This window comes from Leishmania martiniquensis, chromosome 34, assembly GCF_017916325.1.
Source record: "Leishmania martiniquensis isolate LSCM1 chromosome 34, whole genome shotgun sequence".
Lineage (NCBI taxonomy): Eukaryota > Euglenozoa > Kinetoplastea > Trypanosomatida > Trypanosomatidae > Leishmania > Leishmania martiniquensis.
In genome coordinates, this window is record NC_090169.1 from 500,001 (window position 1) to 517,681 (window position 17,681).

Below are 17,681 nucleotides of genomic sequence, written 5' to 3' on the forward strand. Positions count from 1 at the left end.
GCGCGTCGGCCGCGAGCCTATGTAGGCGATGTGGTTGTATAAGTCGGCAAAAAAGTCACGCCGGAAGTTGTTCTGCTGACACCGGCGCAGATTGTGGTTGCCGCTCCTTGTCAACTCCGCCCATGTTTCGTACACGTCGCCGTACGAGTCGGCCGGCAGTGAGGCGGTACGTAACAGGTCGACAATGAGGTCCTTTGGCACCACCACCGTGCCCGGAATCAGAGTGGTCATGAGCTGGTACAGCACCACCTCGAAAAAGATGTTCGTGTTGAAGAGGAAGTCTGTGAAGGAGAACAGGTCCGTACCGCGCACTGCGATGACGGAGGTGTCGCGCTTTTTGCTGTACACCTCGTAAAAATCGCTCCACCCTGTCGGCTGGTGATTCGAATCACCAGGTACACACGAAGCGCCGTGACGTGGCTGAAGGACCCAGTCAGAGCCCATGTGTGCGTTAAGGAAGCGCAGCATTGTGTTGAACTCCTCGACGTTGAAGAGGTACGGCGCCACAGCAAGGAGGGCGAGCTCCCACACAGACGTCTCGCCATACTGCCGCGTGCAGAGCTGCGGGTAGAAGTCCTCGTTCTCAGCGGACGTGATGTTGTGCCACATGAACGCGCTCGATGCAGCCTCTGGCATGCCAGAGAGGTACCCCTCCAGTGCCGAATCGGACGTGTTCGCCTCCGCCGCCCGTGGCGACGCTTTCTGCGAGAGCAGATGCATGCGCACGACGATGTGATCGAAGGTGAGGTGGCTGTTGTCTGCCGCCGCCGTTACCCGCACGGGGAGCGGGCGGAGCTGTGGGAACGCCGCCTGCAGAATGAGCCCCGACACCAGCAGCGAATAGAGCAACAGCAACGTCATCGATATGAAGCGCAACACCACACGCACCGTGCGAAACTTCGAGCCGCTAAAATACCCTGGACTCTGCAGAGACACAAGACGCGGTAGCGTGTAGGCGTAGAAGTGGTAGTTGAACACGTAGCGCCGCAGTGCCCCTGGCGGAATCACAACCTGCCGCCTGAGGCGTACCTCGGCCCCGTCAGCGTATAGAATCGTCATGCGACGTATGTCGATCAGCATATCGAGGCTCACCACATCAGGGCGATGGTAGTCTTTCTCGTGTACGTCCTCCAGAAGGCTCGCCAGCGCCGGTGAAAGCGGTACGCCTGAGTTGGCATACTTCCATAGCACCGACCCATTCACCGTGACATCGAACTCCCGCGTCAGGTCGATGGCGCGCGCGGCCAGCAGCATATTTGCCCACATCAGCATCAGGCAAAGCAGCGGGTGATGACGAAAATAGAGAAACGCACCGATGAACAGCAGCTGATGTGGCGTCGCGATACAGAGAATGGGCAGCCACGCATCAGGGTGCCGCAGCAGCCACGCATAGGAGCGAAGCGTGCTCGTGACGGCGGCCGAGATCGATAGGGTCATGCACCCGAACAGATGCGGTACGTTGAGGTAGGTCAAGATCATCACGCCGGATGTGAGACCAAAGACAGGGCCGCGAACTACGGTGAAGCTGACGGTAAAGAGAACAACCATAAAGAAACCAATGTAGCGCATGGTGTGGATGTGGTGGCGCCACCAGTCGTCCTCCACGTAGGTGACAAGTATCTGCGAGGCTGACGCACTCAGGAGCGTGTCCGCGCTCGCCACCGCAGCGGGCGTCGAGGCCTGCGTTGTGGAGATGAACTTGACGCCAGAGGATGTGTGGTGTTGAGAGAGATCCCAGCCTCCTCCAGCCGCGGCTCCCCCATCAGCGTCGCCAGAAATACGGCGCGCCATCTGCGGGGGCTCACCCGAAAGGCTCGTGCTTTGTGACGAGGTGTCCTCGACTGGAAGCGAGGGCAGTGTTGGGTCAACCGCGGGCAGCGCTCCCCAGTCGCAGCGGAACCGCGTCTTTCGACTCCTTGATCGACGCCGGCTCACGCCACTGACGAAGCTGCCGCTCAGCACCGTATTCTCCAGCGGAGCTTCATGCAGCACCGTGATCAGTACAAAGCCGAGTTGTATCGCGAACACTGTCCACGCAGCCGCGGTGACCCACGGTTCTCGACCAGACCACATCACAAAGGCGTTGGTGTGACAGAGAAGCACCAGTACAACAGCCAGGTTCACCGAGACGACGGCGCAGATAACCACGCGTGACTTTTTCTTCACGGTAAAGCGTAGCCGAGCGCGAAGGAGAGGGTAATCCATGCCACGCTGCGTTGTGTAGGCGTCCACCATGGCTTCCGCAACACAGTTCATGACCTTGTGTCCAACAGTGGCGACCGTGACCGCCAGTGTGGCAAACGGCGTCATGCGGGACGCTATGGAGCCAAGCCCGTGCACCAGTGTCGACACATGCGAGGTGCTGAACGGGCGCCGCTCCATCTCCTGCGTCACCGGGATTACGAGTACCCAAACAATTCGCTCGATCGCTGCGTGCGTCAGCGCGACGACCATCGCCAGGAAAGGTATATAGTATAAACTGAACAGAAAGCGCACGATGGTGTCCACATAGAGGGAAAACTCGTCGGGGAAGTAGAGGGATCGCACAGTGATATGAATGAGGCTGCCGATTGCAGCCAAGCGGTGTCGAAGAAAAATGTACTGCGCACCGACGAACGCAGAAGAATGCTGTGCCACCTCGCGCAGTGCCCGCGTTAGCCCCGTCCCATCGGATGACTTTGCCGCCTTGAACGAGGAAGCCGCGCTGCTGCCTTCTCTACACGGATACGCATCCATTTCGTGGTGCCACGCCAACCTGTCTCCCCTTTTTCTGCTGAAAAAATAGACGAATGAGGAAGAGCCGCAGCCAGTGGCACCACGCTCACGCACCAATGGAGAAGGAGAGAGAGATGTGATGAGAGAGGAAGGGGTCGTCAAGGGTCGAGAGGGGGAGGGGTGGAGTTGCAGATGACGCGCGCAAGAGGTAGCAGTACGAGCCTGCTGAGCACCTACCCCCCTGTCTCGTGCTCAATGCCTTCTTTTTTCTTTTCTCGAGCATCACCCCTCTGTAACGACACACACACGCACACAAAAAAACGCATAAGCTGAACATATCCACCACCGCGTATAGCAAGTCCCCCTCCCTAGCCCTCACTTTAACTTTATGTGCCCCCCCTTTCACTTTCTGTAAAAAAATATCGCACCCGGCCTGCCCACGAGCTGCCATCAAGCACAGGCGACTGAGGCGAAGAAGACGTGAGCCACGAGAACCTTAGCGTGGAGACAAGGCCCCACGAAAAAGTGTGAGACGCAGCAGCAGCGCCGTGCATCTGTCGCCTTGAGAACACCTTCCTTGGTCTATCCATGCGTAGCTTTGTGACGGTCCCTATACATACCCACCTCTACATGCATCTGACAGCGCCTGCCCGTGAACCACATTGCTCCGGCGACCAAGTGATGGAGAGCGAGGGCACACGCAAGACAGTACAGGTGCACACCTACAAAGCCATGCGGCAACGCAGCACCATCGAATGCCACAACGGGAAAAACACCCATGACACCGAACAGCTCAGACAGATGAAACGCCTGCAATCTGTGGGCACACGGCAGTGCAGTGCCGCACTCACCCATGCAGATCCCTGCCTCCACCATCGCAAAGATGACTCACGCAGCTCCAAGTTGCCGGCACCGATGAGCGAGTAGTCCGCCGCCAACAGCAGCAAGCGAACTCACACCGTCCGCGCAAGGGCGAGGCCGCAGCGTCAACAGACGCAGGCACAAAGGGAGGAGACGGCCGCATATGCGCCGCGCAGCAAGCAGCGCCACCGCATCGAGAGTCGTCGCCGCGCTCCATTGCAACTTCACAAGACTCGGCGAGGAGGGGGCGGCGGGGGAGGAGGAGCGCCCTCGGCTCCCGCGCCCCGCTGCCACGGGCACCTCCGAGATGCTATGGCAGGCCTGGTAGTCGCTCGTCAGGCTCACTGCAGCGCCGCAAGCCTTGTCCGGGCCGCTGCCCTCCACCGTTACGCCGCCCCCACCCCATGGCCTCCTTCGCACAGCCGAGCAAGGTGCCGCTCCCATACCTTGCGTACGGCGTTTCGGTACAGCACCCCTCGCCGCTGCCAGCGCTGGCCGCGCACCCGCCTCGTCCAGCAGCCGCGCCCGCTCCGCCCTCCCGCCGCGGCCACAGCGAGCACACACGACGCACTCGACGCGGCCGCACCCAGCAGGGGCGCAGCGTCAGCCTACCAGCTCCGGCGGCTTCGCGCTGCCGAGCAGCTTCTCCGGCGGTCCCAGCGCCACCACAGCTGCTACGCGCAGCGCACAGACAGATGCCGACGGCGCCTCGCCGTCCGGTGCTCGACCAGCATGTGAGAGGGAGTGCGCGTGACTGCGCATGTGGGCTTCTGGCGTTGATGTGCGGGTGGCTGCGCCCCCTTCCCAACGGTCGGCCCGCATCGCCACCGCGTTTACCCGAGAAGCCTTCACGAGGCCAGCGCCAAAGTACAGCAGAGAGGAGAGGGGAGCATCGAAAGACGTGAGTGCAGGAGGAGGCGCGTGGCCAGGGAGACACACATGCTCGGACATACACCGACACACGAGAGCGCGCAGAGCACAGCCCTGCCGTTGTGCGGTCGCAACGAGACCGGCGCTCCCTCAGCCCCTTCCCTCGCAGCAGAGGTGAGAGGGACGGAGAGGGGGGGCGGCGGGCGCAGCAGTGGCGGCGGCGGCGCTGTTGGCGTGAGCGAGTTGAAGAACGGAAGCACAAGTGAGAGGGGAAAGGAATGCGCTCACAAAGATTTCATGAGAAGCAATAAAAGGAAGCAAGGGGAAGCGCACCTCGCGCACGCGTCTGCCACCTCAGGCGGAGGCGAGCAGGTGTGCGAAGCTTCGCTGTGTTGGTGTGCGCTTATGCACTGTTGGTGTTGCATTGCTGTGAAGCTCGGTGGTGCTCGTCTGCCAGGGGCAGTGGGGTACTTGCTTTACAGGTCATTGCACCACGAGCAGCTCAGCAACAATATAAATATATATATATATATATATGGAAGCACATCACTCACCTGCTTCTGTTGCGCCACGGCTATCCCCTCGCCAGCCAGGGCGGACCACGTGCCGTCCGATCGGGCCATGCGCCCAACAGACGCTTGGCGTCCCTCCGCGTCCCTGCCTCGACGGGTGCTGCGTGATCGGCAGCAGAGGCACCTGCGCGGACTGCACGCCTCGATCCTAGCAAACGGCGTTCAGGGTCCTGCTCGAGGGCGGCGGCGGCAGCGGCCGTGCGGGGAAACGCGGGGCGACTGGAAAACACGCCCGCGGGGGCCGAGGCGTTGTGCAAGAAAAGTGGACAGTGCGCACAAATGGGGTCTAGACGACTCATTGGTGAAAGGCGGGCGGTGAGGCAAACAGAAACACTCAGAGCCCATGAGGGGCGAGTGGGATGACAAGTACGCAACGACTGCAGATAGCCGCGAGCCGAGAGTGAGGCGAAATGGCACACGCGAGTGTGCCTCTTTGGAGGAGGGCGTTTTTATGCTTTACTTTTGATTCCACTCGTTTCCGCGTCGACGCTCTCCGCTCGGCGGGTATGCGCACCTCTCACGCAGCGCGGCTCCCGCTGCCGCTGCACGCGCCATCTCCGCCCCTTGGCTGGGCTGCTGCCGCCTTGGTGCCTTCCGTCTCTCGACCGGCCCCTTCGCGGGCACGCACAGAGAGAGAGAGTGCGAGGCGGAAGCAGCGACAACGGAGACGAGCACACGTGCAGCGGCGGGTGCACGCAAAGGAAAGAGAGAGGACCCGCAGCGGCAGAGGGGAGGGGGCGGGCGGCGAGGATGAGTTGGCCAGCGCCACGTCTGCGTTGCCCACTGTAGACCGCCGCACAGATGGGTAGCGCAGTGAGCAGAACAGCAAAGAAGCCGAGAAGCAAACAGTGCAGAAGAAGAGAGACGCCGCGGCAAAGACAGCGGCAGCGGCGCCCGCGGCGGGTGTGGTGGGATAGGTGTGGGCGCACGTCAGTGCAGCCCTGAGAGCGCGCCAGCAGTGCCGCACATGCACGCGTGGGAAGGCAGCGGGAAGCAGAGGCCGGCGACAGGCAGACGCGAGGGCGCGCAGTATTCGCTCCTTCCCTCTCTCTCCCGCTGGCGCCCTGGCGCTCACACCCCGTCTTATCGCCGGCCCCTTCGTGTCCCCCTCTCTGGCTGCGGGCGCCCTCTGCGGATTCGATCGGCGGACTAGCAGGGAAGAAACAAAAAGATGATGTCGAGGACGCCCAGACACCAGGCCACCACAAAAAGAACAAAACCAGTCGCAAATGCAAAGCCGTCGGTCAGAATAATGCAGCCGAAGCCCTCGAACGCGCGGTAACTGACCACCATGGAGGCCCAGACAACGCACAGAGTGGCGCTGCCGATGATGCTGAGCCCCAGGCAGAGCCAGCGCAGGTAAAAGCAGACACATGTGCAAATGAAGCCCAGAATGGTCGTGAGGCCGTACAGGACGATGGAGATGATGACAAAGACCTGCGCAAGGCGAAAGCGTTTACGCTGGTTGGGGCAATTCTCCCAGAGAGTATCCGTAGATGACGTGTACATCTGAGAGTGGCAGCCTGTCTTCAGGCCCCAAAGCGTTACGCATAGCTCCCTGCCTAGAGGCGATGGAGCGGCCTCACGAAAAATCTCGATCGGCGTACCCGCCACCACCAAAGCAAACGCGACCAGCTGCACAATCGCATAGAGGAGAACGCCGATGTTGCACCTCATCGTGGCAGGTCGGAGCGAAACGCACTGGGCCACAGTCGAGTAGTGAAAGGGGGAACAGCGGCAGAGGAGTGGCAATGGCGCAATAGTGCACACGGAAGAGGGCCGTTAGAAGAGTATGAGGGGAAAGAGATAATGCCGTGTATGGGCGATGGAGTGTCTTTGTGCTTGCATAGGCGTAGACGTGCACATGCTGCATATTTGTGTGCGTGTGTGTTCGGTTCCAACGGGAGAGTGGGGCGATGCGTGATGCGCGCCACATCGACAGCGAGGCGGAGAAGGAGGAGGGGAGAGAGCGGAGCGTCGGGATGGAGGGGGGCGCCGAGGTCAGTGGGCGGCACGGCGAGGCGCGCCGCAACGGCAGCGGGGGTGAGACAGCCGCGCAGGAAGAGGGGGCCCGGCGGAAAGGGCACAGGGAGCTGCTCGCTGCCTCCCCCGCAAGCCCTGCCTTTCGTCTCCGCCGCTGCACAGCGCGCCGTCTGCTGCTTTCTGTTGCTTTTGTTCCTCGTGCGGCCGTCAGAGCACCGGCGTGGCGCCTCGGCAGCGGCGTATGTCTGTGGAGAGTGGCAGCAGCGCCGACTCCGCAGCGCGGCAAGAGAGAAAGCGGAAAAGAAGCGAAGAGCGGCGGGTGCCCGCAGCGACTCCGCATGTGCGCGCGAAGGCGTTCCCCCGCCTCGCATTGGCGCTCGCTCCCTCATCGCCGAGGGAGGGCGTGGAAGGACCTCCCGCCGAGCAGTGAGATCCCCAGGGCGCCGCCGCAGCTGCTGCCAACGTCGCCGCGGGCGGTCCGAGTTGCCCTTCGTTCTCTCCCTCCGCTGTCTGGCCGGTGCGCCTGCGCCCTCTTCCGTAGCCATGCCACGATTCCGCTCCACGAGGGGGAGGGTGGGGGAGGCGAGGAGACACACACGTTGTGCGGGCACGACGGTAATGAGGGGGAGGGCGGTAGGGGGCGCACAGAAGAGAGCACGACGGCGTCGGCACAGCCATCCTGCATCCACGCGCCGCCTTGCAGCACAGCACGGAAGCCCTGGCCCTCCCGCACCGCTCGGCCCCTCGGCGGGCTTCTCTCGCCGGGCTGTACGCAGCGGGCCGTGCATCACCCATGGCAGGGGTGACTCGCGGAGCCGCGCAAGGGCGAGGCCGCAGCGTCAGCCTACCAGCTCCGGCGGCTTCGCGCTGCCGAGCAGCTTCTCCGGCGGCCCCAGCGCCACCACAGCTGCTACGCGCAGCGCACAGACAGATGCCGACGGCGCCTCGCCGTCCGGTGCTCGACCAGCATGTGAGAGGGAGTGCGCGTGACTGCGCATGTGGGCTTCTGGCGTTGATGTGCGGGTGGCTGCGCCCCCTTCCCAACGGTCGGCCCGCATCGCCACCGCGTTTACCCGAGAAGCCTTCACGAGGCCAGCGCCAAAGTACAGCAGAGAGGAGAGGGGAGCATCGAAAGACGTGAGTGCAGGAGGAGGCGCGTGGCCAGGGAGACACACATGCTCGGACATACACCGACACACGAGAGCGCGCAGAGCACAGCCCTGCCGTTGTGCGGTCGCAACGAGACCGGCGCTCCCTCAGCCCCTTCCCTCGCAGCAGAGGTGAGAGGGACGGAGAGGGGGGGCGGCGGGCGCAGCAGTGGCGGCGGCGGCGCTGTTGGCGTGAGCGAGTTGAAGAACGGAAGCACAAGTGAGAGGGGAAAGGAATGCGCTCACAAAGATTTCATGAGAAGCAATAAAAGGAAGCAAGGGGAAGCGCACCTCGCGCACGCGTCTGCCACCTCAGGCGGAGGCGAGCAGGTGTGCGAAGCTTCGCTGTGTTGGTGTGCGCTTATGCACTGTTGGTGTTGCATTGCTGTGAAGCTCGGTGGTGCTCGTCTGCCAGGGGCAGTGGGGTACTTGCTTTACAGGTCATTGCACCACGAGCAGCTCAGCAACAATATAAATATATATATATATATATATGGAAGCACATCACTCACCTGCTTCTGTTGCGCCACGGCTATCCCCTCGCCAGCCAGGGCGGACCACGTGCCGTCCGATCGGGCCATGCGCCCAACAGACGCTTGGCGTCCCTCCGCGTCCCTGCCTCGACGGGTGCTGCGTGATCGGCAGCAGAGGCACCTGCGCGGACTGCACGCCTCGATCCTAGCAAACGGCGTTCAGGGTCCTGCTCGAGGGCGGCGGCGGCAGCGGCCGTGCGGGGAAACGCGGGGCGACTGGAAAACACGCCCGCGGGGGCCGAGGCGTTGTGCAAGAAAAGTGGACAGTGCGCACAAATGGGGTCTAGACGACTCATTGGTGAAAGGCGGGCGGTGAGGCAAACAGAAACACTCAGAGCCCATGAGGGGCGAGTGGGATGACAAGTACGCAACGACTGCAGATAGCCGCGAGCCGAGAGTGAGGCGAAATGGCACACGCGAGTGTGCCTCTTTGGAGGAGGGCGTTTTTATGCTTTACTTTTGATTCCACTCGTTTCCGCGTCGACGCTCTCCGCTCGGCGGGTATGCGCACCTCTCACGCAGCGCGGCTCCGCTGCCGCTGCACGCGCCATCTCCGCCCCTTGGCTGGGCTGCTGCCGCCTTGGTGCCTTCCGTCTCTCGACCGGCCCCTTCGCGGGCACGCACAGAGAGAGAGAGTGCGAGGCGGAAGCAGCGACAACGGAGACGAGCACACGTGCAGCGGCGGGTGCACGCAAAGGAAAGAGAGAGGACCCGCAGCGGCAGAGGGGAGGGGGCGGGCGGCGAGGATGAGTTGGCCAGCGCCACGTCTGCGTTGCCCACTGTAGACCGCCGCACAGATGGGTAGCGCAGTGAGCAGAACAGCAAAGAAGCCGAGAAGCAAACAGTGCAGAAGAAGAGAGACGCCGCGGCAAAGACAGCGGCAGCGGCGCCCCGCGGCGGGTGTGGTGGGATAGGTGTGGGCGCACGTCAGTGCAGCCCTGAGAGCGCGCCAGCAGTGCCGCACATGCACGCGTGGGAAGGCAGCGGGAAGCAGAGGCCGGCGACAGGCAGACGCGAGGGCGCGCAGTATTCGCTCCTTCCCTCTCTCTCCGCTGGCGCCCTGGCGCTCACACCCCGTCTTATCGCCGGCCCCTTCGTGTCCCCCTCTCTGGCTGCGGGCGCCCTCTGCGGATTCGATCGGCGGACTAGCAGGGAAGAAACAAAAAGATGATGTCGAGGACGCCCAGACACCAGGCCACCACAAAAAGAACAAAACCAGTCGCAAATGCAAAGCCGTCGGTCAGAATAATGCAGCCGAAGCCCTCGAACGCGCGGTAACTGACCACCATGGAGGCCCAGACAACGCACAGAGTGGCGCTGCCGATGATGCTGAGCCCCAGGCAGAGCCAGCGCAGGTAAAAGCAGACACATGTGCAAATGAAGCCCAGAATGGTCGTGAGGCCGTACAGGACGATGGAGATGATGACAAAGACCTGCGCAAGGCGAAAGCGTTTACGCTGGTTGGGGCAATTCTCCCAGAGAGTATCCGTAGATGACGTGTACATCTGAGAGTGGCAGCCTGTCTTCAGGCCCCAAAGCGTTACGCATAGCTCCCTGCCTAGAGGCGATGGAGCGGCCTCACGAAAAATCTCGATCGGCGTACCCGCCACCACCAAAGCAAACGCGACCAGCTGCACAATCGCATAGAGGAGAACGCCGATGTTGCACCTCATCGTGGCAGGTCGGAGCGAAACGCACTGGGCCACAGTCGAGTAGTGAAAGGGGGAACAGCGGCAGAGGAGTGGCAATGGCGCAATAGTGCACACGGAAGAGGGCCGTTAGAAGAGTATGAGGGGAAAGAGATAATGCCGTGTATGGGCGATGGAGTGTCTTTGTGCTTGCATAGGCGTAGACGTGCACATGCTGCATATTTGTGTGCGTGTGTGTTCGGTTCCAACGGGAGAGTGGGGCGATGCGTGATGCGCGCCACATCGACAGCGAGGCGGAGAAGGAGGAGGGGAGAGAGCGGAGCGTCGGGATGGAGGGGGGGCGCCGAGGTCAGTGGGCGGCACGGCGAGGCGCGCCGCAACGGCAGCGGGGGTGAGACAGCCGCGCAGGAAGAGGGGGCCCGGCGGAAAGGGCACAGGGAGCTGCTCGCTGCCTCCCCCCGCAAGCCCTGCCTTTCGTCTCCGCCGCTGCACAGCGCGCCGTCTGCTGCTTTCTGTTGCTTTTGTTCCTCGTGCGGCCGTCAGAGCACCGGCGTGGCGCCTCGGCAGCGGCGTATGTCTGTGGAGAGTGGCAGCAGCGCCGACTCCGCAGCGCGGCAAGAGAGAAAGCGGAAAAGAAGCGAAGAGCGGCGGGTGCCCGCAGCGACTCCGCATGTGCGCGCGAAGGCGTTCCCCCGCCTCGCATTGGCGCTCGCTCCCTCATCGCCGAGGGAGGGCGTGGAAGGACCTCCCGCCGAGCAGTGAGATCCCCAGGGCGCCGCCGCAGCTGCTGCCAACGTCGCCGCGGGCGGTCCGAGTTGCCCTTCGTTCTCTCCCTCCGCTGTCTGGCCGGTGCGCCTGCGCCCTCTTCCGTAGCCATGCCACGATTCCGCTCCACGAGGGGGAGGGTGGGGGAGGCGAGGAGACACACACGTTGTGCGGGCACGACGGTAATGAGGGGGAGGGCGGTAGGGGGCGCACAGAAGAGAGCACGACGGCGTCGGCACAGCCATCCTGCATCCACGCGCCGCCTTGCAGCACAGCACGGAAGCCCTGGCCCTCCCGCACCGCTCGGCCCCTCGGCGGGCTTCTCTCGCCGGGCTGTACGCAGCGGGCCGTGCATCACCCATGGCAGGGGTGACTCGCGGAGCCGCGCAAGGGCGAGGCCGCAGCGTCAGCCTACCAGCTCCGGCGGCTTCGCGCTGCCGAGCAGCTTCTCCGGCGGCCCCAGCGCCACCACAGCTGCTACGCGCAGCGCACAGACAGATGCCGACGGCGCCTCGCCGTCCGGTGCTCGACCAGCATGTGAGAGGGAGTGCGCGTGACTGCGCATGTGGGCTTCTGGCGTTGATGTGCGGGTGGCTGCGCCCCCTTCCCAACGGTCGGCCCGCATCGCCACCGCGTTTACCCGAGAAGCCTTCACGAGGCCAGCGCCAAAGTACAGCAGAGAGGAGAGGGGAGCATCGAAAGACGTGAGTGCAGGAGGAGGCGCGTGGCCAGGGAGACACACATGCTCGGACATACACCGACACACGAGAGCGCGCAGAGCACAGCCCTGCCGTTGTGCGGTCGCAACGAGACCGGCGCTCCCTCAGCCCCTTCCCTCGCAGCAGAGGTGAGAGGGACGGAGAGGGGGGGCGGCGGGCGCAGCAGTGGCGGCGGCGGCGCTGTTGGCGTGAGCGAGTTGAAGAACGGAAGCACAAGTGAGAGGGGAAAGGAATGCGCTCACAAAGATTTCATGAGAAGCAATAAAAGGAAGCAAGGGGAAGCGCACCTCGCGCACGCGTCTGCCACCTCAGGCGGAGGCGAGCAGGTGTGCGAAGCTTCGCTGTGTTGGTGTGCGCTTATGCACTGTTGGTGTTGCATTGCTGTGAAGCTCGGTGGTGCTCGTCTGCCAGGGGCAGTGGGGTACTTGCTTTACAGGTCATTGCACCACGAGCAGCTCAGCAACAATATAAATATATATATATATATATATGGAAGCACATCACTCACCTGCTTCTGTTGCGCCACGGCTATCCCCTCGCCAGCCAGGGCGGACCACGTGCCGTCCGATCGGGCCATGCGCCCAACAGACGCTTGGCGTCCCTCCGCGTCCCTGCCTCGACGGGTGCTGCGTGATCGGCAGCAGAGGCACCTGCGCGGACTGCACGCCTCGATCCTAGCAAACGGCGTTCAGGGTCCTGCTCGAGGGCGGCGGCGGCAGCGGCCGTGCGGGGAAACGCGGGGCGACTGGAAAACACGCCCGCGGGGGCCGAGGCGTTGTGCAAGAAAAGTGGACAGTGCGCACAAATGGGGTCTAGACGACTCATTGGTGAAAGGCGGGCGGTGAGGCAAACAGAAACACTCAGAGCCCATGAGGGGCGAGTGGGATGACAAGTACGCAACGACTGCAGATAGCCGCGAGCCGAGAGTGAGGCGAAATGGCACACGCGAGTGTGCCTCTTTGGAGGAGGGCGTTTTTATGCTTTACTTTTGATTCCACTCGTTTCCGCGTCGACGCTCTCCGCTCGGCGGGTATGCGCACCTCTCACGCAGCGCGGCTCCCGCTGCCGCTGCACGCGCCATCTCCGCCCCTTGGCTGGGCTGCTGCCGCCTTGGTGCCTTCCGTCTCTCGACCGGCCCCTTCGCGGGCACGCACAGAGAGAGAGAGAGTGCGAGGCGGAAGCAGCGACAACGGAGACGAGCACACGTGCAGCGGCGGGTGCACGCAAAGGAAAGAGAGAGGACCCGCAGCGGCAGAGGGGAGGGGGCGGGCGGCGAGGATGAGTTGGCCAGCGCCACGTCTGCGTTGCCCACTGTAGACCGCCGCACAGATGGGTAGCGCAGTGAGCAGAACAGCAAAGAAGCCGAGAAGCAAACAGTGCAGAAGAAGAGAGACGCCGCGGCAAAGACAGCGGCAGCGGCGCCCCGCGGCGGGTGTGGTGGGATAGGTGTGGGCGCACGTCAGTGCAGCCCTGAGAGCGCGCCAGCAGTGCCGCACATGCACGCGTGGGAAGGCAGCGGGAAGCAGAGGCCGGCGACAGGCAGACGCGAGGGCGCGCAGTATTCGCTCCTTCCCTCTCTCTCCCGCTGGCGCCCTGGCGCTCACACCCCGTCTTATCGCCGGCCCCTTCGTGTCCCCCTCTCTGGCTGCGGGCGCCCTCTGCGGATTCGATCGGCGGACTAGCAGGGAAGAAACAAAAAGATGATGTCGAGGACGCCCAGACACCAGGCCACCACAAAAAGAACAAAACCAGTCGCAAATGCAAAGCCGTCGGTCAGAATAATGCAGCCGAAGCCCTCGAACGCGCGGTAACTGACCACCATGGAGGCCCAGACAACGCACAGAGTGGCGCTGCCGATGATGCTGAGCCCCAGGCAGAGCCAGCGCAGGTAAAAGCAGACACATGTGCAAATGAAGCCCAGAATGGTCGTGAGGCCGTACAGGACGATGGAGATGATGACAAAGACCTGCGCAAGGCGAAAGCGTTTACGCTGGTTGGGGCAATTCTCCCAGAGAGTATCCGTAGATGACGTGTACATCTGAGAGTGGCAGCCTGTCTTCAGGCCCCAAAGCGTTACGCATAGCTCCCTGCCTAGAGGCGATGGAGCGGCCTCACGAAAAATCTCGATCGGCGTACCCGCCACCACCAAAGCAAACGCGACCAGCTGCACAATCGCATAGAGGAGAACGCCGATGTTGCACCTCATCGTGGCAGGTCGGAGCGAAACGCACTGGGCCACAGTCGAGTAGTGAAAGGGGGAACAGCGGCAGAGGAGTGGCAATGGCGCAATAGTGCACACGGAAGAGGGCCGTTAGAAGAGTATGAGGGGAAAGAGATAATGCCGTGTATGGGCGATGGAGTGTCTTTGTGCTTGCATAGGCGTAGACGTGCACATGCTGCATATTTGTGTGCGTGTGTGTTCGGTTCCAACGGGAGAGTGGGGCGATGCGTGATGCGCGCCACATCGACAGCGAGGCGGAGAAGGAGGAGGGGAGAGAGCGGAGCGTCGGGATGGAGGGGGGCGCCGAGGTCAGTGGGCGGCACGGCGAGGCGCGCCGCAACGGCAGCGGGGGTGAGACAGCCGCGCAGGAAGAGGGGGCCCGGCGGAAAGGGCACAGGGAGCTGCTCGCTGCCTCCCCGCAAGCCCTGCCTTTCGTCTCCGCCGCTGCACAGCGCGCCGTCTGCTGCTTTCTGTTGCTTTTGTTCCTCGTGCGGCCGTCAGAGCACCGGCGTGGCGCCTCGGCAGCGGCGTATGTCTGTGGAGAGTGGCAGCAGCGCCGACTCCGCAGCGCGGCAAGAGAGAAAGCGGAAAAGAAGCGAAGAGCGGCGGGTGCCCGCAGCGACTCCGCATGTGCGCGCGAAGGCGTTCCCCCGCCTCGCATTGGCGCTCGCTCCCTCATCGCCGAGGGAGGGCGTGGAAGGACCTCCCGCCGAGCAGTGAGATCCCCAGGGCGCCGCCGCAGCTGCTGCCAACGTCGCCGCGGGCGGTCCGAGTTGCCCTTCGTTCTCTCCCTCCGCTGTCTGGCCGGTGCGCCTGCGCCCTCTTCCGTAGCCATGCCACGATTCCGCTCCACGAGGGGGAGGGTGGGGGAGGCGAGGAGACACACACGTTGTGCGGGCACGACGGTAATGAGGGGGAGGGCGGTAGGGGGCGCACAGAAGAGAGCACGACGGCGTCGGCACAGCCATCCTGCATCCACGCGCCGCCTTGCAGCACAGCACGGAAGCCCTGGCCCTCCCGCACCGCTCGGCCCCTCGGCGGGCTTCTCTCGCCGGGCTGTACGCAGCGGGCCGTGCATCACCCATGGCAGGGGTGACTCGCGGAGCCGCGCAAGGGCGAGGCCGCAGCGTCAACAGACGCAGGCACAAAGGGAGGAGACGGCCGCATATGCGCCGCGCAGCAAGCAGCGCCACCGCATCGAGAGTCGTCGCCGCGCTCCATTGCAACTTCACAAGACTCGGCGAGGAGGGGGCGGCGGGGGAGGAGGAGCGCCGTCGGAACGGACTACACTGGGACTGACGATAAGCCGGCCAGCTGCGCTGCTTGGCATGTGTTTACAAGCTGCATGGCGCTCATCGACAGAGGAGCGTTCGTAATCGCGGCAGGTCGCGCGGGGTGGGAGCGGGGCGGTCGGTGGGCGTGGCAGCCACTATTAGCATTTCCTCAGGGCTTGCGTAAAGCCGTCTTGGGACGACGCTGGTCACGTTCCTCACTCCCTAATTGCGCTGCACAGAGCACTGGGCCGGTTTGCTCGATTCCCCTACCTCACTCGTGGACACAACATGAGCCGGCTCTTAATGTGGCCGCGCTCTTTAACCGCCATAGACGAGGGCAGAAGTCGCAGCACCCAGCGGTGCCTGCCGTGTCGAGGGCTGTATCGCCCGTGACGGCGGCACCTGGTCCCCCCTGCGGCTCAGCGGGCACGCTCTCTTTCATTGGTGCCCCTCGTTGCTGCGGGCGGGCCGGCGCGAACAGCAGCGGAGCAATGAGTGGAGGAGGTCGAAGGCTCGTCGCGAGCTGCTTCTTCTCCTTGGAGCAGGTGCAGCCCTCGAGGAGATGCGTGCACGACTCGAACGCCCGCATCCACCCTATTAGCAGCCTGTTGGCTGCGTCATCCCCTATTCGAGGCGCTACGCGCGGAAGAGGTCCGCTTTTTCACCGCCTCCGAAACCTATGAGGTGCGATGGGCCGCGGGTGTCATCCTCGTGCAGCGCCGCCAATGTGGGGCAGCGCGAGCGTCCCCCACTCAGGCGAGAAGCACACGCACAGGCGCCTTTGCAGGGCAAAACCATCGCCACCGAGCGTAAGGGCTCCTCCCCTCAGCACCATGAGCGCCACCGCCGCATGCAGAGTATCCCCGTTTGGCATGGCTGATACAGCGCGAGTGTGCTCCTTGTCAGCATTACCAGTGCGGTACTCGCGATAGTTGCAGGGAAACGCTCTCAGGGTGAGGAGCCGTGCGAAAAGGTTAAATGAGGGAAGAAGAAATGCTGTGGAGAAGCAGGTGAGAAAGGGAGGCGCTTCAGGGCTGAGCTGTGTGTGTGTGTGGGGGGGAGGTATGACAGGCTGAGGTGCTGCGAGGCCGGTGGATGAAAAAAGCGTAGGCGTTGTTGTTGTGGACGCTGCAGCACATGGAGGTCAAGTCCTCTGCACGAAGATACGTACGCTGGAGACGTTTTGTATAGGAAAGCGGTAGCGTTGCAGCGTCAGTGAATCCTTGGATCGGAGACGAGAGAGGCTGCTGCGGTGGGTGGAGGGACGGAGAGAGTGAAGGGAAGAGGGAGTGAAGGGAAGAGGAAGTGGACGACTCTGATACAGCCACAAAACGGTGTGCCCCACTGTGTGCCTTAAGCTTGTACTTCCGGCAGCCCTACCTTCTTGAGAGAGGAAGGTGAGAAAGGGGGCCGGAGGCTATCGAGCTAGAAGAAGGAGGCGCGGGCTCGCCAGCGACGATGATCGTGGCTTCGTGCGCTTTCGCGTTGCATGGTGACGCTCTTCTCTGTTGAGGGGGCAGCGACAGGGCGCTGTGCGAAGGAAGGTAACGCCACCACCCACAAAGCAAATCGCATTGGTGCCCTTACTGAAGTTTGTTGTCTCTTACTGAGTGTTCCGTTCTGTTTGTGCGCCGCGCCGCCTCTCTCTCTAATCCTCTCGTTCGCTCTGTGTGTGTGTGTGTCTGAGGTTCAGAGAAGGACTGTTTAAGCTGGTCAAATCAGAAGGAGACCGAAGATTTGTGCGTGTTGGGGAGGGGGGCAAGAGGAAGGGAAGAGACAAGGCGAAGAAGGGAAAGCGCTTATGTGAAGGCGAGGTGAACGGCACGCGCCGCACCACGAGAAAGAAAGGGAGAGGGAGAGGGGAGTGGGACTGCACGAGACTGGGGAGGGAGGAGGAAAGAGGTAAGATGCGGAGAGGGGAAAACTGGAAAAAGCAAAAAAATACATTCCGACATTAGCTCCATCTCTCAAGCTCACCCCCGTGCGTGTTCAATGCGTGCGCAACAACAGGAAGCGCGGACGCAAGGCGGTGAGAGAAGGGGAAAGGCGTGTGGCGGGGTGGCGCTGATACCCTGCGCATCCGTAGAGGACCGTAAACGATCTCAGGGAGGCGCCAAACGGAGAAGGGATCACAGAGAACGTGGAGAGAGGGTGGAAGACATCTGCGTCACACCTCGCCGCACTCTGTACCCTTCAAACACCGGCCTTGGTGGACTTCCATTGGAAGCAGCGCAGAGGAAGCGATGAACAGTGGGGGGGGAGGGGCGAGTGCTACTTTGCTGATGCATGCGCCCGCGCACTTCTCGCTACCCATCGGAGCACTGCCGCTGCGCGATGCCTCTCTCTCTCTCTCTTCCCTACGCTTTGCCGT

At 62.9% G+C, this 17,681-nt stretch overlaps 1 protein-coding gene across 1 annotated transcript in view; it reads right to left on the minus strand.

Annotated features, from left to right (window-relative positions):
- LSCM1_02164 (uncharacterized protein) overlaps nucleotides 1-2,736 on the minus strand; it is a gene marked incomplete at both ends in the record, with an annotated part of 3,081 nt that extends 345 nt beyond the window's left edge. Inside the window, one exon of the mRNA XM_067319751.1 lies at nucleotides 1-2,736. This exon is cut by the window's left edge and continues 345 nt beyond it. Coding sequence (XP_067175126.1) covers nucleotides 1-2,736 — 2,736 coding nt within the window.
- Between the last annotated feature and the right edge of the window lie 14,945 nt (nucleotides 2,737-17,681).